The sequence below is a fragment of the Melanostigma gelatinosum genome (genome assembly GCF_949748355.1).
Source record: "Melanostigma gelatinosum genome assembly, chromosome: 2".
Taxonomy (NCBI): Eukaryota; Metazoa; Chordata; class Actinopteri; order Perciformes; family Zoarcidae; genus Melanostigma; species Melanostigma gelatinosum.
The window spans coordinates 18,140,439-18,163,585 of NC_136635.1; the positions used below are offsets into that span (position 1 = coordinate 18,140,439).

The 23,147-nt window shown below is 42.7% G+C and overlaps 1 protein-coding gene across 1 annotated transcript in view; it reads right to left on the reverse strand.

Annotated features, from left to right (window-relative positions):
• rasa3 (RAS p21 protein activator 3) overlaps window positions 1-21,095 on the reverse strand; it is a 37,329-nt gene extending 16,234 nt beyond the window's left edge. The window contains exons 1-5 of the mRNA XM_079283405.1: window positions 20,916-21,095; window positions 10,746-10,863; window positions 8,756-8,859; window positions 7,410-7,504; window positions 4,117-4,193 (exon numbers count right to left, since the gene is read on the reverse strand). Of these exons, the coding sequence (XP_079139531.1) occupies window positions 4,117-4,193; window positions 7,410-7,504; window positions 8,756-8,859; window positions 10,746-10,863; window positions 20,916-20,970 (449 nt within the window). The 5' untranslated portion in view covers window positions 20,971-21,095. The remainder of the gene's footprint in view (window positions 1-4,116; window positions 4,194-7,409; window positions 7,505-8,755; window positions 8,860-10,745; window positions 10,864-20,915) is intronic.
• Window positions 21,096-23,147: the final 2,052 nt, after the last annotated feature.

The window sequence follows — 23,147 nt, forward strand, 5'->3', positions numbered from 1 at the left end:
CACACATGCGCACACACACACACACACCTGTAACACATTAACGTGATACTAATTAGAACTGTGTGATCTCGTCCAATGCTCTACTCTGAATGACTTATTGCCTAAATGTCAGGCATGATGTTACTAACATTTGAATAGTCTAATACATAAAATCTAATATAGACAAAAGCTTTTTACAAGGTGCTTTGACCGTATCTTTATTATGCTAAGGTATGTTTTACAACACTGATGTAGCTTTACGATGCTAAGTTAGGAGGAGCTAGCTAGGGGGCGACCGTTTAGGTGGCGACCGTGGCGCACTGGGTTAAGAGGTCGATTGGGAACCGGAAGGTCAACGGTTCGATCCCCGACTGGGACGTGTCACGTGTCGAAGTGTACCTGAGCAATACACTGAACTGGCTCCCCGGGTGCCTGTCATTGGCAGCCCACTGCTCCCTATATACAGGGATGGTTGTTTCTTTTGGCAGCACCAAAAAAACAAAAACAGCATAAAATGATCTCCAAATGCCAAGAGCTGGGGGCCAGAGTACAGAGAGTATAAGACTACTCTCAGAGGACTCTTAAAGCTTTATTAAGTTATCACAAAATCAAATGATGAATGTAAAAGGGTCACCAGTCCTGCCAAGACCACTGACAATTGACACCCAATCCTCTGCCCACACACGCAGCAGGAATCTCATTGCTCTCATCAACCCTCTTATACAGTATCAAACATTATGCAGCTATTTCCAGTAAACAAGAAGTTCTGCTACCTGCCCAGCATGATACAGCAGAATAGACATTCACACATCTAGCAGCTTAAGACAGATATGTTTCTCTGGAGTTTGTGGAGACCAAAGAGCTAAAAGACCAGTGTTGGACCTTGATTATCAGGTGATCAGAAACACGACTCCATTGGGATGATAATTCTGATACTATCAGTTTGTTTTGGAGGCTTCATCCCCCCAATTGATAAAAAAGTGGCATAATGCAGCTTTAACTTAACTTCAAAAATCCTAATTTGAAGTCCGAGCTCTGAAATGATTACGGAAGCTTCTCAGTAACACAGAGCTGGTAAACGAAAAGAAAACATGTGACACTTGAAACTTTTGTGTGGATACAAGAACTTCACTGCTGCTGTCCAATAGACCTTTTTCACAGGATATCCACCTCATATGTGGACATTTACAAATCTATATTTGTGACGTGGGTATTAAACCCATGAGCATACACTAAATTGTTTAAGTGTTTAAGTGACAGACCAAAAACTACATCTAAAGAAAGCATCTTATCAAGCCATCCACTCAATCGCCCCCTTTTCTCAGACATAAAACATCTGGTCCATTCATACTGCAGCTCCCTCCTACGCTGGGAGTCCTTGCTAGTAAATTCAAGAGCTCTCTGAGAGTTTTCTCAGCATGTGAATACGGTCCCTGGTGTCAATGTTAGGTGTGTCTGTAAGAACTGCAGAAACAGAGAGAGAAGATAGATGAAAAGAGATGGAGGGAAGTAATTCCATTTGAGCGTCACACAGGATTTGAAATTGGCACAACTCTTCGCCAATTTTAAATCCTGTGTGATCCAGCAACTACAAGCACAGCACAAAGACCACTTGAGAGCGGCCGGAGAAAAAATAAAATCGAAAAAGCATCGGAGAGCATATCTTCAGACTTCTGACTCTACAACAGAGGAATCCGACTGAGAACAAGGGAGATATAGGAAACAAAGCTCCGAAGTGGAAACAAAGGAAGAGAAAAAGCAGCAAAACGTCTTTCTTTTCCAGTTCTGCAGGAATTCTTGTTTCCAAATCAAATCACACACATTCATGCATATGCATGTATTCAATTAAATTCTGCTTTGTTTGCTTTCTATATACAGGCTCAATAACAGTCTTGTCATACCAAGGTAATTTTAATTGGCCGCTGTTTTATACATTATAAACATACGAGCAGACAGATATGTGCAATTTGTTCCACCAGAACATCTGTCTGTCTATATGTGTATCTATCTATCTATCCATCCATTCATCCATCCATCCATCCATCCATTCCTGTGTCCTGTGTCAAATGACATCATGCTGTAAGGGGATTAGAAAACGTTGCAGGACACCCAGCGGGACGAATCACTTCCTGTGTGTCACGATGATGCACCACTACTCACACCGCATGATGAATTACACAGCAATCGCAGCCCTGCCCACAACTGAACCGACTAAACACACACACACACACACACACACACACACACACACACACACACACACACACACACACACACGCACACACACACACACACACAGGTTCCTAATAAAGAATAAGGAGAGGGCTGGGTTAAGCATCACTAATGCCAGAGCGCTTCCTGTCCAATAAGCTTGTTTATATAACCCCTGCTTGGCCTACTATCCAGCCCCCTCCTCTTTGTCTCTCTCACCACTGTGAGCTCTGACATGCCAGACAGTGGTGGTGAAACAGACTGATTTGTTTTAGTCGACATTACTCATATTAGGTTAATCTGCTTCTTCATTGCGCCCACGTAACCTGTCAAAAACAATTTGGCTCAAATAAGAGAAAAATGAATGACATCATGGTGGCAAAACCACAGACAAAAAAAAGCGGATGTGATTTTTGAGTCTGTCACTGACGGTAGTAGGTGAAATATTAAATTACAACAGAACAGGGACTTGCGTATCTTCCATGAGAAAGTAATGTGTTTGTTGTAAGATGTTTCTTGTTCTCAGATGTCATTCGTGGTACAAACCACAAGTTCACCACACCTTAAAAATTAAAAATGACAAGTGAAACGCGTATATTCAAAATATTACTTCAAGGGGAACTCCATCGATATTCACACATCCACGTCTGTTTACAGGTTTTGGATAGTTTTGTCTATCTGATGAGTCACCTGAGTCTGAGTTGGGGCTGAAGACTACAAGTTTGAAAATGAAAAAAATCAGAAGGTGTGCCGTTAGAAAGTAGTGAGTCCTCCTTAGCCGCTCCTCATCTCTGCTTGAGGCTTGTGGTTTGAGGCTACATCGAATAACACACCCGAATGTCAGACCAAACTGTCGTTGGTCAAGTTGCATTGAGGGTAATGTCGGGGCCATGTTTTCACAAGGAAGAATGTGTGGAATCAATTTTGTTATTATTAAGCAAAGGTACAGTACTAGTATAAAGTAGAAGTACTTGTTATACAAAAAACTGGCCACAGAGAGTTATATCATAACACATTATATTATTTGGTTATTATTACTGATGCAATATTCTTTAAGTAGTATTTTATCATTGTAGTTGTTTGAAGAAGTGCTGAATTTTTCCTTATGTATTTTATATATTGTATTCTTATGTACATGTTACTTGAGGCTAAATGCATGTACCGGTACATGTGCTTGAGTGTATGTACACTCAGTTGACTTGTAATAAAACATGCTATGATAAATAACATTACTTCTGTTTGTCTAAAGACGATTTCTGTCAATCGGTTAGTTTAATCTGTGGATCTGAATGGACGCAGCTCTCTCTCCGTCCCTCTGGTACACGTGTCTTCCTAGAGAAATCTGACCAGATGACCGGCTGCTCTAAGCTCCTTACCCACATTGGGCTCTGGGAACGGAGCCACGCTGGCTCGTCATTGGACTTTAATGCTGCGTTACACAGAAGAAGAGCACACACAAATATTCACACACAGAATAATCCATCCACGCCATGAGCATATCATTGATCCCAAACGCTGAAGTTCACACATCACATGCGTGTACAAGACGTATGTTTTAAACTCACACAGCAACACATGCACACTGACACAATGAAAAACGGCAGATTCATGAGTCAATGAGATCCACAACGTTTTGATTCACATGTTCAAAAACAGATTTATTCTAGAGACAACAAGCTCTAACCTCTAACCATCTCACTACCTGTCAAAGGCTGTTGTCGGGCAACAAGCCATGCACCTTAGAATGAGAGTGAAGTGTGTTGCACTGGCTAAATGTATCCACTAAATAGTGCCCTAGAAAATCCATGCCATTTAAACTACTTCCTTCCTGATTCGACAGCAGGTAAGTGTCCAAAATCTCACTTTACTTCTCACTATTGAGTATCCATTATATTGAGAATAGCGTGCGTGTGTGTGCAGTCTCACCGTGTGGCTAGTTTATGGTTGATGACCCCACTGTCTGTGATGACTTCACTCAGACGCAGCTCCAGGTGCACTTTTCCCTGCAGAACACAAAACACAGAAATGGATACTTTCTATGCACACACATTTGAATTTAAATGTTCAAGGTGCTGCAGAGTGCTAATAAGCACTTCAGCGTCTGTACAACACTGCCAGGTGCCTAGTGACAGGTGTAGACCTTGCATTCGTCTTTATAAGCTTACTTTGACAATCTTTCATCTTACTTTTGTACTCTTTTGTATTAAACTCAGTCCAGGCCCCGGCATAAGTTATACAGTCACTAACATAGGATTAGTCACAGGATTCATGTCTCTACGGAGTCCTAAAAATAAGGTAAAGTCCAGTAGAGACTCAGTATCACCCCCATCACGCCCGAGGAAAACGGGGTGCCCTTTGTGTATGGGCCCGCGGACCAGAAGATTTGGCTCTTCTTGGGTCGCTGTGACCAGCGAACGGCAGTGACGTCGTCGCCAGAAGTTTGACAGGAGCATTAATAAATAAGAAGGAAGGGAGGGGGGACTGAGGCCGCGGGGAAAGATCCAACACTGTCATCAAGCAGCACAGACAACACAACACACATCGAGACGACTCGATTTGCTTGTATTCTGTACAGTACAAATAAATCTGCGTGAACTGAAGAAACGTCGATCTCTCTTGTGTTCTGTTGGTGTTCGTCACTGAGTTCCTGTGGTAGTGAGAATCCTGTGGTATCTCACCATGAGTCAGATAGCAAATAAGTATGAAATCAACTTTTAGACATTAAGGTAGAATCGACTTCAAACCAACGATCATCGACATCGAAAAAACCACAACACCAGTTTATGAACTCTCCCAGTATTACCAAAAAGAAAAATCCCAAACTTTCAGCTATACACGCATCATATAGTACCATATTCCAGTATGAGGCTGGAATTGGTTGAAACTGTTTATCAGAAAATGCCTGATTCATAAACGGTATTAGCCAAGTAAACAGTCAACTAATAATTTGTCTTTGATGAATCCCCATACAACACAAAACAATACACAAACGTGAAAAAGGGGCATTCCTCCACCAATAAAGACACTGTATGAAAATAGCTGCGAGCCTGAACGTCATGCTGAAGTTATTTTCCCGCTCTGAAGTGATTGGATTAATGACATAATGACTTCAAAGCTCCATTAATTAACAGCATCAGTATGCAAACTCACAAGCAGAGGGAACAAACACACGCACTTACACATGTGCGCACAGGCCAAACAATGTGTCCTCTATTGAAAAGAGAAGAGAGACACTCTATCTTCCTACTTCATTTGATCCATCTCCCTCGCTTTCTCTCTTTTCTCTCATTCTCTCACACATCCTTCCTCTCCCCGGCTCCACGGATGAATGTGTCTCTGTTTCAGATCGCTGCTCCAGGGCAACACACACCCATCTGTCTGCAGATGTTACTGTTCACTGTGCCTCCGACTGTGTGTGCAGTACCATGTGCCGGGTGTGTGCGTGCATGCGTGTGTGTAACCATGCGTGTGGGTGAGTGAGACTGCTGAAACGCTGAATAGTAGAAAATGTTGCACATGTGTCAAATGAGCATGTCGGACAAGTGAGGGAAAAACGAAACAGCTCACAGCTGGATTACTAGAAGAAAAACAAAGCTAGTTTTCACTGTCTTTTAAGGCTTTACGGTCAACTATTCAAATGTGTGTGACTACTTGCTGAGAATACCCAATGAGAGGTGCTAACTGCATGGCAGATAAAACCGCTGCCAATCACAGAAAGCTACTAAGTTCACTTTTAACTGCTGCCATCAATTGTGCAGACTTTCCTCCACTTGGCACAAACAGCAGCTCTGTTATTTGTGTTGTTCCTAATGTTTGGACTTATGTTTGGATGTGCATTTAACATTGACAGAGATGTCAGTGGTACCAAAGTAGAATAAAGTGCAAACATTACAGTCAACATTTCCCAAAAATAAAGGAGCAATTTGCTTTGATGTGCTTTTTTTCCTCCAACAGGTAAGAACCATGAACGTATTCCTGAACATCGAGTGATGTCCTATTATTATTCTCAACAGCAAATCTGAACCAGGACCATGCGACCCAAACACACACAATTTACGTTTTAATCACAGCCAGCTGTCATTGAAAAAAGTGAGAATGTGAAATATATAGTGATCTTGATCAAACTGCGTGTTCACTCTTTCACCAGCTGATCACAAACTGAGCGAATGGGATCTAGAGTCCACACAGAGAGCCAGGTGACTTTGACCCTGCAGGCTCAGGTGTTTCAGGTGCACACACGCTGTGTTTGTTTGGTTTCTGCCCTGCTTCACACATTAACATGCAGAAACACTATCACACACCAATGCACTGGTGTCTAAGGCTGGGTTTTGCATGAAACCCCAAAAATACTTTTTCCATACCTTAATTTAAGAAATATAAGCAGGTTTTTCTTCAAAAATATTTTCTTTTAAATAAAAGGAGCCAAATTTCTCTCCAATTTTAAAGCCTGTTTATGTATATTTTGCTGAAAAGCACCTAATGTGGCCACAAGTGACAATAAGGGTTAATATGCTAAAATGCAGTGTAACTGTAGAATAAGTAGAGCAAGGTGATGTTGCCATCTATCTAAACAATCTCCATCCACAACTTGCTAAGATCAGCTAACACTCATACCAGACTATGGAAGGTTGTATTAGCAAAACCCACGAGTGTATTGAAATTTGCAAGGGTGTGTTACTAATATCATCAGTACGGAGTCATATTATACTCACCATTCTGCTATCTGAGTTTCTATAAAGGGAAAGGCTGCAATTCATGGCAGTTTATGGTCCCTCGGGGTAAAAGACAAAGCGGAACATGTGACGTGACTCTGTTGTCGTACGGATGGAATTAGTGCATTGAATCCAGTCTCTAATATAATCCTGTCCCAAATAAAGGCCTGGCTCTTTCAGCCACCAACAATAGTTGCCAATGAGGTAACGATTGAGAATTTGTGGAAGTCTTACGTTAACTGTTGTCTAAACTAAGGCAGTACTACAAAAAGCTTCAAAGATCAAAGAATCAAACTAATCTGAGCAAGCGACCAACACCAGCCCCAAAACGTATCCAGCCCTGAGACTACGTGTCATTTGGTTTCTGTGGAAAAGCTGAGAAACAACAACAACTTTGGGATCTGCGAGAGAAGAGGAAGAAAATGAACAGAGAACATTGCTTTGTTTTTAAAACGTGTGTACGTGTGTGTGTGTGTGTGTGTAAGTGTTTTCTCTCTCTGCACTGACCTGCACTTCTGAGTCAGCGCTGACAGGTTGTAGCTGGAACCAGGTGTCTTTGCCGTGATATTTCTGCAGGTCCTCTTTCTTCACGGCAACTTTGCCTACACACACACACACACACACACAAAGACAAATGAGCTCATAACTCACTGTACTAAAAAGATCTACGCGCCTCAATGCAAGCTTCAACAAACACTGGATGGATCACACACCTGCTGTCAATCCACCCGCCACATGTCTTTTTAATGCATGCAGGCGCCTGTTGAAGAAATACTCACAAAGTGTACTGTTGGTGGCCTGGATATGACCCTGTCATTTCTACCCTGAAACTAACAAGTTACATCTCTGTAAACAACACCCATGAACACACACACACACACACACGCAGGAGCTGTTGATACAAATCACATCCTGAGAACGATTTTTCAGTTTGTGGTACACAACTACAAACCCACCAATATGCACACTGACACACCCAATGACACTGAGAAAAACATCCGCCCTCACACAAACAGACACACACCTTTTTGGTACTAAAAGCGTACTTGTAAGGGAACCTAAAGGAATAATTCGACAATTTGTGCAAGATGATTCTTGGTTTTATTAGCTTAGCATTAAAGACTGCAACAAGGGGCAGCTAGCCTGGTTATGTCTAAAGACAACAAAGTCTGTATCTCACCTCTACAAAGTCACTCATTTGAACATATTGACTGCAATTAATGGTTGTTCGGATCCCTTTTAACCAATTTAACAGTTAAATATTTGAAGATATAAAATATTTATGCTATTTAAAAATGCTATAGATGTAAATGTTTAATTACACTAAACATTAACATTCATTTTTAACAGTGTTATTACTTAGCAGACACATTGTTTTGTTGCTGGGAAAACACTTAATTGCTTTGCTAAATTTTAGCAATAACAGTTTTTGAAGATCGACACAATATTTTCAATGTCAATTAATCGCATCCCTTGATCTATGAAATATTTGAAAATAGTGAAAAGCCCCTGGCACAATTTCCAAAGTGCAAGTTACAGTAATATATAATACAGAAAAACAGCAAATTATCAACATTTGTTCCTCATAAAATACGAAAATTGTTTCCTTATTTCTGTCGATCATGACATTGGAAACCGTGTTTTAGACATTTACATATTATTTAATTGTTTGAACTACGGTTCATGCTGACATTTTAAAAGGTGTTAAATTCCAAATTCAAAGCATTTCTATGACTGAGAGGTTGCTGCCACACGGCTCTCAACTTGGCTGAGGATGAGCGGCTGATGCAGAATGTAAATAAAGCACAGAGAGGTTCAGATACCAACACAAACAGAGGGAGCTGTTTACTCACCGATACTGGAGGCCCTCCTGAAGACGTCCCTGTCGAAGATGTAGAAGGAGAGGTGTCTGAAGCTACGTGGAATCTCACAGTAAAAGTCCTCCCCATAGAATGGGCTGGAGGCGAGAGGAGACAAGGCAAGCTGTGATTAGAGACTCCGTTTGTCTGATTCAGCATGTTTTCGCCACAAATTAAGTTTGACATATTGAGCTGTCGAACGATGAGAAGAAAGCATGTTGTGAGGGAAAAAAAGAGGGAATTGACTCAGGAAAACAAAATCTCCTGTAGAAATGAAGTGGCGGCTTTTAACAAAAATAACTGTCGAAAAGGAAAAATAAAACTGTTTATACTTTTTTTTGTTGAAATAAGGAGATGCCCTGTCCAGCCAGCAAGATAAAGTTTCTATCAGGAACTTTTAACAGGTTATGAAACAGTCTCAATATAATACTGATGCCTCTTTGTGACCTAAGCAAACAAAACCATCAGTGAGAAGATTGTCTATTTCTGTATAGTTATAGTAAATGCTCGTCATCGGCGCCACCGGGTCCAATTCTGGTAAAATCAGACCAATTCATTCAAGTTCACCAGAAACTCCTTGAGCTCAGCCTCCAGCGGGGCCTCCAGCAGCGACCCCAGCAGGACGGGCCCAGATCCGGCTTCGCTGCAGCCTTCGCTCGGCAGCTGCTGGAGGCCCGAGACGTATATTGCTGGGCCGGCTGGAGTTAAGGGAGACATGGGACAACCAGAACCAGGACTAAGCAGGGCACACTGTCAGACCCTGCTGCGGTTAAACGAGAGGCTTTCTAAAGGGACTCTTAAAAACTACAGCTTTTGTTCACAGGGATGGCCAAAAACAACAGAAAATGAAAAGTCCTCAAAGCAGCTTTAAAGTGCGATAATCACAGGTGAATATGTTGTGTGAACAACCTATAATTCTCGTGCTGTCACTCATTCTTTATCCACTAACTAACTAACGAACTGATTGATTGGTTAATCTGTAAACTATTGCTGCCTCTACCATAGTAATTTTCAGTGTCGCTATCTGACTATGTGTCAATCGGGACTTGCACTTGAACCTACAATCATCACAGACAAAATTCTTTCATCATTCTTGCCCAAAGATGATTGATTTTGTCCCTTGGCCAGACATAAGAAAAAGATCACATGCATTTACATCTTGCCATGAGTCATGTGGACTCTACAGCTCGCCTGCCTACAACAATAGCAACTGTTTGTGACCATTGGCTGGAAGATACATCAACTGCCATGCTCTGCCTTACCCAAACAACGGTCATCGATGAATTACTGCAATGAGAATCTCGTGAGCTGAGCCCTCAGGGTCGCTGCTGACAATTACTGACTTCATCTGTTACTCCTCAGACATTAAGACATTAAGACATACAAAGGGCTGGTGGATGGATAGGCAGGCAGGCAGAGCCGCATTTATGAGGAATCCTACAAATACAGGACCCTTAAATAAATGAAATTAAATTTTGTCAACTCTGTGATTGAAATTCTTTTCTTGTAATACAGTACTTCATCATTCTAGCATTTTCTCTTTCGTCTGGTTTGATATATGATATATTTACACTATCTATACAGAAGTCTGCTGTGTTTATAATAACACCTTGATACAGAGTTATTCGGTGGCCAAAGAATGTACAGAATTTATATACATACAAAATTATTTCAAGCCTGTAAAGAAATTTTTTTTCATCTTTATTAAATACAATTGAAGTTCAACAGCATCACTTCTGTCAACAAAAGATGGACTTACAACTAAAACTACAGCTCTAACCTGGTGAATTAAACGTTGAATCAATTCATAAAGCCAGGGAGTTCCTGTTGGTGAATAAAAGGTGTTTTCATTTTTGTACCGTCTCAACCTTAAGCTTCGACCGACAAGAAAGTGATTATAATTGGACTTTCACGATTGCACCTTTCTCTATATACGGACTGAAAGGATGACAAACAAAACAGGGCGGAGGGCCCCTGGACGTACCAAAGTGACTTCTCTATGATCTTGGTCCTGAAGACCTCTTCTTGGTCCAGGTTGACGGTGCAGTAGCAGTCCCTCATCCTGTTTGGCCCCGGGTACGGAGGGATGTTTTTCGCTTCTCCTGCACAAAGAGAAAGGAGAGGGGAGAGCGGGCAGTTATTATTTAGAAACGCTGTTGTAAGCAGTAAACAATGTGTTTATTCAGGCACACCGCTGTATGTGATTACTTATTTATTAACACTGAAAGCATGCACGCAAAGTTTAAAAAGGAATGGTATTTTGTAAGTTCACACCTGTTTTAGCTTTGAATAATCTGACCGCTGCACACATAATGATCTTAGCTCTGCCAGGCAGACTCACTTCTTTTAAAGTGGACGGGAAAATATGAAGACACGCTCTCTGAAACAGACACACAAATAGCATGCGTGTTGTGTTGAGTGCATGTGTGTTGTCAGATCTGTGAATGAAAGAATCTGCGTGGGACATTTCCTGAATCCTGCTGAAGCCCAATCTGTTCATCAAACATGTGTGACAGATAGCACTCCCTTTGACAAGAATGTGGTCCGACCACCCACTGAGACACACACACACACACACACACACACACACACACACACACACACACTCACACAGGTGGTGGTACATACATTCTCCTTTATAAAGCCATGGATTCATGTTAGCCAGTACTCTGTTCACTTATTGGGTTTCTCTTCACTCTGAGGACCAACAAGACTCTGGAGTCTAAAGTTACACGCGTGTGTCAGTGCAACGCTGTCATTGTTTGCTCCGGTAACTTCTTCCCAATGGCAGCATGAGTCTGCGGCTGGGTTGAGATGTTTGCAAACTGATACTTTCTCTTTAAAATTTGATCCTCAACAACAGTAGCTCCCAACATCTTTGGGCTTGGGACGCCATCAATTCAAGCAGTGTCTACTTATGATCCTCCCCTGTCAAATTGTTTAATTTTAAAAGGGAAAAAGTGTCCACTCTCTTGCCTTTACCAAGAACAAAAACATGATAACAAAATAAAGTTTCTAACAATACTGTCCTCTTGTGACCCTTATTTACCTTTGGGAACAAGAGCTTTAGAAAAACTGTAAGTAATGCAGTGAAAATCTAAAGCTGGCGTAGCTTTTTTTCTTGGTCCTTTGTTTTGGGGTGTTAACACTTCAACATATTAACTTTAGAAAGAGCCAATCATCCTTCCTACAGTCAGTTCAATCGGAAAAAATGATGTTGCTGCACTAGGAAACAAGTCAGATATACCATAGAGATCCTGAGCTTTTTATTCTGCTCCCTTAAAGTAATTCTGTGAATGGTAAACACTACACTGCAGTCATCCAGCTCTGACTCATGTTTGGGATTGCACAAGAACTGACTCCTAACACAGAACCAGTTTCCTCAAAACTTGAGAAGGAAAAGTTAGTGTTGCAACAATGAAAAGGAGTGGGGGGAAAAAAAAAAGAAGGTGAGTTATCACATTCACATCATGTGAACATCATGACCAGAAAGTCTTTGTCAGATACATCATTTCAATGTGCAATAATAGAGTGACAAATGGCCAGTTATGAAAGAGAGCTTATCTGGTACAGCTCTACCTCTGATCCATAATTCTACAGATGAACATAAAAACCGCGCTGAGACAAACAGAGGTGATTACACGGTGTTATGACTTCATCTCTGGAGGCTGATTTATAAAGTATGTGGACCTTTACACAACAACATTCATTCACAAATTAAATGAAAAAGACACCTAAGCTGTAAAACAACACACGCGCTCCGCTGCTTCAATTTGTTGTAACAGAACCCGACTCAGTCTTTGTTTATGCGCGAGAGCAGAGCGATGACGCAAGTCTCTCTTATCTCCCCCGTTGTCTTTGATTCTCTCTCGCTCATTCTCCCACATTTATTTTATCTCCCTCCTGTAATCCTCCTCATTCACCTCTGCTGCTCAATTTCCATTAGTAACCAAAACATAATGGGACTACCACAGCTTTCTCAGCTCTTTGTGTGTGTGTGTGTGTGTGTGTATGCGTGTTTAATGACTCAACTTGCAGCGTAAAATCACAGTTCAAACACTGTTCAAGTGGTTAAACATGTATAAGCACATTTCTACTCCAAATATTGTATTTATTTTTACATTACTGCTGACCTTTCTACAAACCCTCTTAGATTGATGAGTGCATTTTTTCAGCTTTTTTTCCTCCAGCAGCCAGAGGATTCAACTCTAATCGGGCGTGAAAATCAATTTGCGGAGATTTGAAACTTGCTTGAGATAAGTAATCCATCACAGTGAACAGTGAATCTATTTGTCTTCAGTTTTCAGTCATCTTTAAACTTGATGTTCAGAAATGTTGGTTAAAAGTACAAAAGCAACATCTGAGAATTACAGACCGACCGGGGCAATATTATTGGACGATTAAATGTCATCCCAGATAGATCGGTAAACATCCGCTGAACAGATGAAAAATGGCGGCAAATGAAAACATCGTTCGTGTGGACCGAGGATGAGACTGTAACATCCTTCAAATGAAAACACGAAACAAACAGAAATGGCACACATTGTCCACATTGTTTTCATTGTTTGTGGTTTGACAAAAGGACAATAACATGGGATGAGTAACCCCTGTAATCCCTTTCACTACTTCCAAATGCATTACCATGCAATGTCAACATCACTTTGACTTACAATGCAGTCTGTAGTTATCAGGCTAAAAGATGCAAAAGCCTCCAGTAATGTCTCCTGAGCAGAAAGAAATAACCACAGTTACAGATTCAGAGTGACATCTTGCTGCTTCCTGTTTAGGGGGAGAAGGAAGTGCCGGGCAGTTGTCTTTCTGGATGAGTCGATAAGCAGCAGAGTTCGTCAGTTTGAGGGAGGTTTATATATGGCATGTGTGTGTTTAACGGTGATATGGCATGCGTGTGTTTATGTTTGATGGAGAGCGAGTCTGTTACAAAGGAAAGGATAAGCCTCTCCAGTGACCTGACGTTCAACACGTTAGATTAAAGACTTTATTATGAAACCAGAGGGTGTAATCCTCTGTCTCAGCACATCTCTATATTTCTCTCTTTTCATTCCTTTTCTTTTTTGTCAGGGGGGGGGGGGGGGGGGCGGGGTTATCTATGTCGGGCCTTGCGTTACATTGCCCAATTCGCTTTCCTTTTCAAAATTAGCTTGAACCTAATTTCACTTTCCTCTATTTCGGGTAGCATCCTCTTTTTCATCTCTTTCTCTCGTTTACTTTCTCCAGAGGCGGTGCGTTGTCTCTCCTCAAGATTCGAAATAAGCAGTAAATTAAAACAACAGCAGCAGCAGCAGCAGCTTTCTCTTTTCATCACTGCATGCCCTTGGAGAATGTCTTGCCCTAGTGTCACGAGCAAAAACAGTATAAAGACACACACTTTGTAGGCACACCTGTGTGAGTGTGCTGAGGTGGTGTGCGCCCTAAATTTGGGGGCTGCAGAGAAATAACGACGACAGGGCGCTTTGACACATCAAAACAAAAGGTTGACTCCCCTGCCTCATTCCTGCAGAGGAAAGTGAAGAAAAGGGAGGCGAAGACGGAAGAAATGAGGAAGCACAAGTGATTGAAGCAACGTAACGGACACGCTGAACGCGTAGCTTTGTTCCTCTTCCCCTGTCGGCTAGTCTCAGTCGGACACGCTCGTGTGTACAGTTACAGCTCGACTCGTTCTGCTCTTCTCTGACAGGAACACATTCGAGGATACAGAGACGTGAACGCTTTCAGTGGCTGTGCTAGCAGGCCTGGGAAACACAGGCTCTGAGGAAAGGAAAGAGAAGGGAGGGGGGCTGTTAGTGAGGAAAATACAAGCAGTGTCAAGGGCGAGCGAGAGAGAGAGAGAGAAAGAGAGAGAGAAGTCAGTCAGATAGAAAACTGGAGAGTGGTTAGCTACAACAGGAAATGAGATGAGGGGAAAATAATTCCAACTGAATCCAAGATGTAGTTTAAAGGCAGTGAATAATCCACCCCGTTACCCCTGTGTGTGTGTGTGTGTGTGTGTGTGTGTGCGTGTGTGTGTGTGTGTGTGTGTGTGTGTAAGAGAGAGAGACACCGTGAGAATGGAAAGAAGGACTGAAACTTGAGGACAATTTATTATCCCACAGTTAATACTCAGTTCCTTTGATGGTCCTAATTAGAGACTCAAAACAAGAACTGAAGTAAAACTGGAAGTCATTAGTGTCTTTCTGAAAATTACTAAACATAAAAACATAAAAAAATAGAGCAGTAGCTTTGATCCCACAGTAAAATATTCCTGTATCATTGGAACTAGGGCTGCAACTTGCATTTAGTTTCAATATTAGACAACAACACTCATTAACAGTGTTCACATCCCCAAGTCAGGTCTTCCAATGTTTCTCCTGCGATTTAGTAATGCAACTTCTATAAACCTGGCGCCTTGTGACAGACAGATTAAAACAAGAATGGTTGAAGAAACAACCACATATCTTGACTTTTAGTCAGACTCCAAAACCCTGAATCCTACACTTCCCATGATGCAACTAGATAGTGTGTTTTTTTTTAGGCCTCCACTGCTTAAATCTTTCAAACGCAGACTTAAACCCACAAACAACGCTGGGCTGTGATGCAAGTTTGGCGTAGTGGTGGTGGCGCCATCACTAAGTGGTGGCGTAGTGGCGTAGAAATCAGAATTGCAGATGGTGTGAGGTCCAGTGGCTCTTTCCTTATGGACAGAAACCCACAGTACAAAGAGTAAATCAACACAAAGTAAAAACACTTTAACGTGATTCTTTGTATTGTCAAAAATAGTTATTTGAGACATTAGGCTCAATAACGTCGAGAAAAACAAATTATTAAATGAATGCTCGTACTGAATAAGAGTCCATAAATGCAGAAGCCTGAAAAACATCTTCAGCAAATGCGCCCAACTCAAACGCAACTTAACTTAACACCACTGAAAATAAAATAAGCAATACCATCATCGACAGGCAGCCACATACTTTGAACCCACTCTTGCTCATCTTCAAACCCACAATCAATGAAAACCTGTTCACCTCTGAAACCCTCGTTTCCCTGCACCTGCATCTTTTCAATATTCAAGGGTTAAGCTTGTCGCAAATCGTCCACCAGCTGTGCTGACGTTGTCGAGCAGCTTGAGGAGGATAAGCGTGGAGGGGGGGGGGGGGTTTACTGTTAAAGACTGCACACCCCAGACTCTTTGAAAAACCACCTTTCAGTTACTGATCAAACTCGCTCTCCATCTACTGCGTCCTGGAGCTAATGTTCAAACTGATTCGTTAGCCTCAATGGAAAACTTGAGAACAAAACAAAAATAAAGACATGTGACGTGAAGTCACACTGTGTGTGGAAAATCTGCTCACATGTTAGAAATCTGGGTCTGAAACCGGGTACCTTCCCCCAGGATGAGTGCGATCTTTCAGACCAGTGTGGTGTCATGGTGGAGTTAGTAAGTACAGGGAGCTGGTTTCACAGCTTTGCACGGCCCCCATACGTCCTGGTCACTTTAAACTTCCTCGTCCATTCACACAATACTCTGTTTGTCTTTTAAAAACTTCTAGAAATAAAAAATAACAAAGACGTCAAATGAGTACAACTCTCCCCTACATACGCTCACAAGCAGGCTTGACACACACAATGACGAGGAGATATATCTTTTGCAAGCACAGGAAAGGGAGAGCAAGTCGGGTGTAAGTCCCTGTGTGTGGCAAGCTGACATTGCTCGTGTTGCCAGAGGAAAGCAACACCGTTGCGAAACCCCGATTTAATCAGTGTGCGTGGGGGCCATTTGCTACAGACGTTTTTCACCACTTTCTTTCTGCATTTTTTCCACAAGATGGAAAAACAATGTGGCAATGTGCTTCTGACACTTCTTGGCACTGTGGGTTTTCTCTCTCTCTCTCTCTCTCTGCTGAGCAGCATGGTGAGTGGAGGTCATCCCAGGGAGGGATCCAGTCCACTTCCCCTACGGGGGCATGTGAAGGACATCCTGAAGGAGCTGCGCTCCGGTTGCGGCCCTTTGTTTGCCCCTGCTGACGCTGCATGCTGGCCATACGCCGTTACTTCCCCACTGTTCCTGGGGTGCTGCGTTCTCGTCGAGGGCAACGTTACCGAGCGCAGTGAGAGCTGCTGTACCCAGCCCGGATTATTCCACCAGCCTGAAGCCGCCCGGGCCCAAACACGGCCTGCGTCTCAACAGTCAACAAACATGTTTACAGCAAACAACTTCCCAGAGAGCTGCTTCTAGGACAAAATGGAGAACCTGCCGTATACATAGACGCCTGTACGTACACATACACCCCCCCCCCCCCCCACCACTTCTTAGAAGTCAATCACAGCCTCATGTGATGCTTGTGATTTTTCTTAATAAATAAATAACAGAACCCTTCAACTAAATAAGAGCGGGAGTCCCCCGCACACAAAACACAACATTGTTCCTCATCCCTCTCCTCGTCACTCCATGTCTCATATTCAGTCTGGACAGGAGGGAGTTTGGGAACCTCTGTTGGCCAGCTGTCAAGGGAAGGAGGGGAGGGGGTCTCTGTCACTGCAAACTTTTCCCTCCCAGGCTCACCCGGCTCGAGACATCCAGCCCCGAGCTGCCTGAATTCATCCGCCCGCTCCTGCTTTCCTCGACCTTCACCGCTTTACCTCCTCTACACCATGTGTACCGTATGTATCCTACATGCTCTTGTTCCACCGGGGTCAACGGCCTCTGCAGTCCAGGTGGAGTAGCTTACGGGGAGAACGGCACGTTTCGCGGAGATCATCTACTCTCAGGCCAATACAATAACACACTGGACTCCGGAAGGATCTAAACCTTTAATTTGGGATTAAACGGCAAATTGTGAACGCGCGGCGACATTTATTTGACTAAATAAGTTGTACACATTGACACAAACCAACTGTGGCTGTGTTTTCCCAGAGCTCTGAATCTGTCCGAGTATGTCTAGCAGTTACAGAGAAGTCAAAAGCACACATGCTGTTGCTAATGAGTGCAAAGTCACGACTCCAGCTGCGCCCCTGAGATTCCACCCGTGTCTCCGAGCGCGCTGACAGAGACACGGCCGCTGACGGATGAGTCACAGCCCGCTCCTGTATGTGAGACGCCTCCTCCGTCCCACGCTCGGTGTCTCCCTACATCTGCTTTGCATTAGCCTGTTGCCATGCAGGAAAAAACACAATTCTTTTGTAGTCTGTTGCAGCTAATCGGGAAGTGAATTGGGGGGGGGGGGGGGGATGTTTCCTGTTTCCTGCACTCGCCAGACAGAACGGACTCGAGGCCCAGTAGCAGCGTTCGCTTTCCGAATCTGGTGCGTTCCTCCAGGAAACTGAGGAGAGTCATCACCTGGTGGAGCACAACAATAATAAGTCCTCTCTCTCTCTCTCTCTCTCTCTCTCTCTCTCTCTTCTTCAGGTATCTGGCAGACTATCAGCTCTGAGTCATCCGCCAGCCTCAGTCTCCTGCCAGAGGACAAGACTCCGGTGAAGACAATGTTACGCGAGGGTTACATGGACATTACCAGGAGCAGAGCGCCGTGGGGGTCAGACTGACTGCGAGTACGGCTGCTGCTGCGTAACAAGGCGGAGTAAACTCGACTGCCGTCACCGTACAACATGAACAAGGGAACTCGAGGGCCCAGGCGTGGAAGTGACGACAACAGCAATGTTCTTCAACAAGTCGCGATATATTTATAAAGCCTGTAAGCTATTTGTCTAGATAACAAAGTCATTTTGTCAAGTACATTTACTCAGGTACTGTACTTGAGTACAAATGTTAGTTACTTGTACTTTCCGTAGGTATTTCCATTTGATGCCATTTTATACGTCTACGAGCTGTAAGTTACTTGTTACTACTGTTGCCACTTTTTTTGGATTTTAAAATGTCAGGAACCAGTGAAAAGTTAGTTCAGGGGTCATGCCTTCAAAAATCTTGTTTTCGTCCGACCAACAGTCCAAGATCTAAAGATATTACATTTTCAATCATGAAAACTGAAAATCTTCCTATTTAAGGGGCAGTAAACAGCTATTTCTTTGCATTTTTGCTTGAAAAAAATGATTTACAACATATGACGTTTGAATAGTAGACTAATCGTAGCAGTTGAATATACAAGATGAGATTTACATCCATATAAAGATTCCACCTCAACAACTACAACAGTAAAATGCGACATAAATGCTTCAATACTAATTCTGTATAGAATAATAACTCACAGGGGGCTTTTTTTCTGCATTGAGTCCTTTGACTTTTGATACTTTATATAGATTTTAGGCATGCTACCTCTGGACTTTTTAACATTTAAAAAACTAGATTTTAACTTTCAAACGCATTTCACAGTGCAGTGTCGAGTCCATTACTTAAATAATGGATCTGCATACTTCCTGCACCACTGCACTTTGCTGGCCTGATTGGTAAGCAGGATTGTGTCGCGGTCCTCCACTCATTCAGTTTTTATTCACAGGAACTCAACGCTGCTGGCTGACTGAACATTCATTCAGAAAGTGCAGCAATTGAACAAGGCCTTTGTGAGTTACCATTACAACTCCCCTCCAGTATATCATCTCGCTGGGGCCGGATTATTTGATCAACTCACGGTGGTTCTCCCTCCAGCTGTTTCCAGACAATACAAACAGCAGGAAAGAGCTTAAAAACACCGCCTAACTGTGTACATCAGCTCAACTGGAAAAGGTAAAAAAATGCTGGCTGGCATCGTCACACAGCACCACAGCTTGTGTGTGTGTGTGTGTGTGTGTGTGTGTGTGTGTGTGTGTGTGTGTGTGTGTGTGTGTGTGTGTGTGTGTGTGTGTGTGTGTGTGTGTGTGTGTGTGTGTGTGTGTGTGTGTGTGTGTGTGTGTGTTGTTGTCGTTTGTTTTTCTCTGCTCATCCCTCCGGTCGCATGTTTGGAGTCAAAACAAACCGGACAGCGGAGCCAGGATGAATGGCCCGCCAGATGTCAGGGGAAAACTGCAGCAGATGCTTCCAAAACGTCCCGTGTTGACCCCAGATAACAGTTTAGAGCAGCCAGAGGAAATGATTGTTTGCTTTGAATGTGAAAAAGGCAAAATAAACACGATAGTAACATAGTACAGTAGTTACATTTACTGTAATCGCAGGAACAATTGGTTGTCGGTGGATAGAAAATTTATTTCAATCATCAATTTGTCATTGAAATACTTTTCCAAGCAAAACTGCCACAAATTCTGTCTTCTCAAATATGAATTTCTGCAGCTTTTGTTGGTTTTAATTGACTGTAAATATAAAATGTTTGGCTTTTCAACTCTTGGTTGGATAAAACAAACTATTTGAAGACTCCAGATAAATTGACGAATCAAGAAAATAACGTTCAGATTACTGACAACAATGAAAATTGATAATAAAAAGGTGATTTCTCCCTCCTGTTTTGATATTACTCGTATTTATTCCTCACAGTATTCTTCTTCTTCTATCCATTGTAATCCATGAGATGCAAGTGGTTGTAGCGTACATTATGTAATTACTACAGTTTTACAACAAAAAAAATCAAGAAGAACAACTTCTTGTACAGACATGACAATCTCTGAATTGCAAAAACACACAGGCCTCTCCACTAAATCCTCCATCGCAAACTGTACTCAGCCTCCTCAGATATGCATGCACCACATGCCTCCTACAAACCAGGGGTATTCACTGGAGACCAGCTAGATGTCTAAAAATAGGTTAACAATCAATAGCAAGACAGTTAGGCATGAAGCTGTTTCGAGGGGGGAGCTGAGAGAGAAGGGGGGGTTGCAATAACATGACTGGGTCGCAGCAGCTAAAGGTGCAATAAAGGTTTATTTGAGCTGAGGCGTCTAGAAAAAGCATCTGGATATGGGCAGCTGTGGAGCCTTTATGTCGCACAGCCTGCTGAATATCAAGTCTCCATATGTGGACCCCTAACACACATGATTTGGATTCCGATGCCAGCTGCCAAAATTCCCACAAGGCTTTGTTTGAATCTCTCGATGAGGCTACAATTTTTTACAATTTGCGGTTTACAGCGCTGAGGGGAAAGCGTGTGATTTGAATCACAATAACAGCAGGAACGAGACAGATCTGTGCCCCCCCCCCCCCCAGCCCTGCTTGGCCCGTTAACACGGAGCCATCCATTGAGGCGCTCAGACTGGGGGGTAGGGATTTTTGTCTTCTTACCTATTTTTATTTTAACGCTCTGGAAAACCCGGAGACCTTCCTCTTCCACCGCCATGCTTTCCCCGTGGCTCTTTCCCTTTAGACGACTAGATGAAGACAGTCCTCCACGGTGGTCGGTTCTGGCCTCTCCAGCGCACGGATAATCCAGGGGTTTTGCACATCTATGCTCTCCGGACAGCGATCACACTCCGGTCCCGATCACTGCTTCTGCTGGCTGGTTGAAGAACAAGCGGGCAGATTCAGCTTCAGTCCCGCAGCAGCAGCAGCAGCAGTGGAGGTGTGGCTCCACACAACACCGCCCACACATTGTATGGAGGGTGATCCGTGCCACTAGGAGGCGAGGAAGTGGCGTCATTGAGGAAAATGAAGACAGCCTCCCACTATCCCAGTCAGAAAAATAAAGTATAGTAATGAAAATGATATTGTGGCAACTTACCAGTAAGTTAAACGGGATTTAGATGTATAGCATAAGATAAGATAATACAAGACAAGATAAGATAAGATAAGATAAGCAGTTTGCCTGGGTCCAGACCTTTCAATCTGCCCATTCCACCGAGTTCAAGTTGACTGATTTGTTTGGCATCGTGACATGAAACAGCGGTTTCACAGTTAAAAAGCAATTGACCAATGAGCACTGCGGAGAGAATAACGATGAGCGAATCAGCTCAAGGGGCGGGACTAACGCCGTTGTCAAGCTGTGCGCTGTCGACGAGATGTCTTTTCAAGATCGCCCGACATCGTCATGTATTTTTACTTTGATCTGCTCCACTCTAGAATGATTAGAAAGATCATATTATTTCCCACGAGTTACAGCATGGCAAATGAAAATAAATACAAAAAAGACCCCCCAAAAAAGTGACTCAGTGAGAGCAAGATAGGAGTTTGTCATATTTCAGATTTAACTGACGTATTTGCTCAATGAATATGCAGTATATGCTAGAATAGATTGTGATAATGTTGACCAGAGCTCATTTTTAAAAGGGAAAATAACTTGTCTATCTTTGTTCATCTCTTTTCTATTCTATCACTGTCACTACCAGTGGCGGCTGGTGGAAACTTTTCTAGGTAGGGCCATCCTATCAATTTCAGCAAACATCCCAGTATGATTTAATGCAAAAAAATGAAAGTATCAAACATGCATTATTACTTGGCAGTTAAATATTTAACATTTATTCGAACACGAAAAAAAGCAGTAAATAACACTTATATATAATATAATATAATATAACATGTTCATTTATTGAGATGCCCCTATGAACCTTGTTATAGGAGGTAAAGATCAGAAGAAGTAAACATGAAGTGTAATTATGAATACTGATGTTAAATTAAGCTATGATGAGTTTTCACTGTTCATTTAACATCTCTATTACATGTTGATGCCTCCATGACCAAGTTAAGCAGATGAGACTGAGGACAACTATGTAGAAGAAAAGATGTTCACTTTGTCTAATATGTAGCTTGACAGAGTTCTCATGTGTGTCCTGGTGTTCTCATGTTTCCTTACCTCCTCATCCCTCACTCCCTACCCTGGTGTTCTCATGTTTCCTTACCTCCTCATCCCTCACTCCCGTAACTGTCCGTGCTGGATCCGTCCCCGTTGTTTAAAAAAGCTAAATAAATAATTAGCATGACGTCATCCAGCTAGCCAAACCTGTCTGGTGTACAGCTAGTACAGAAGCTCCGCATGTACTGCTTCCTTTTCCCGCGAGTCTGCTGTCTGATTGTGAGGTCAGGCTGATCTGATATCAGCTCTTTGGCTGCAGAAGCTCCGCCAAAGTTCTCCTCTCAAACGGGTCTTGGAGGAGGAGCGCTCGCGCCTGTAGAGACTTCTCCTGACGAGAACGCGCAGCTAGGGGGGCCAAATCGTTCTGGCCCCACTCTGAATCTATTTGAGGGCGCTGATTGGCTGAATTTTATGTCACTCATTTATATCTTTAATCAGCAATTGGCTAAACTGCTTTATCGACCCGCCTCTTTTGGGCCAAAATGATGAGGCCCCCCAAGCTGCACGTTCTCAGACGTGTCGTGCACACAGGCAGAGAGCACGAGCAGAGAGCACACAGGCGGAGAGGACGAGCAGGAAAAGCATATATTTTGCGCAGATATCATATTTTACACACATTACTGGGTACATTCCATAGTTCAAAAACACAAATATTGACAATTTGTATAATTTATGATTGTTATAATTTTTTGTTTTTTTTGTGTGGCTCATGGTGGGGCCAGGCCCCA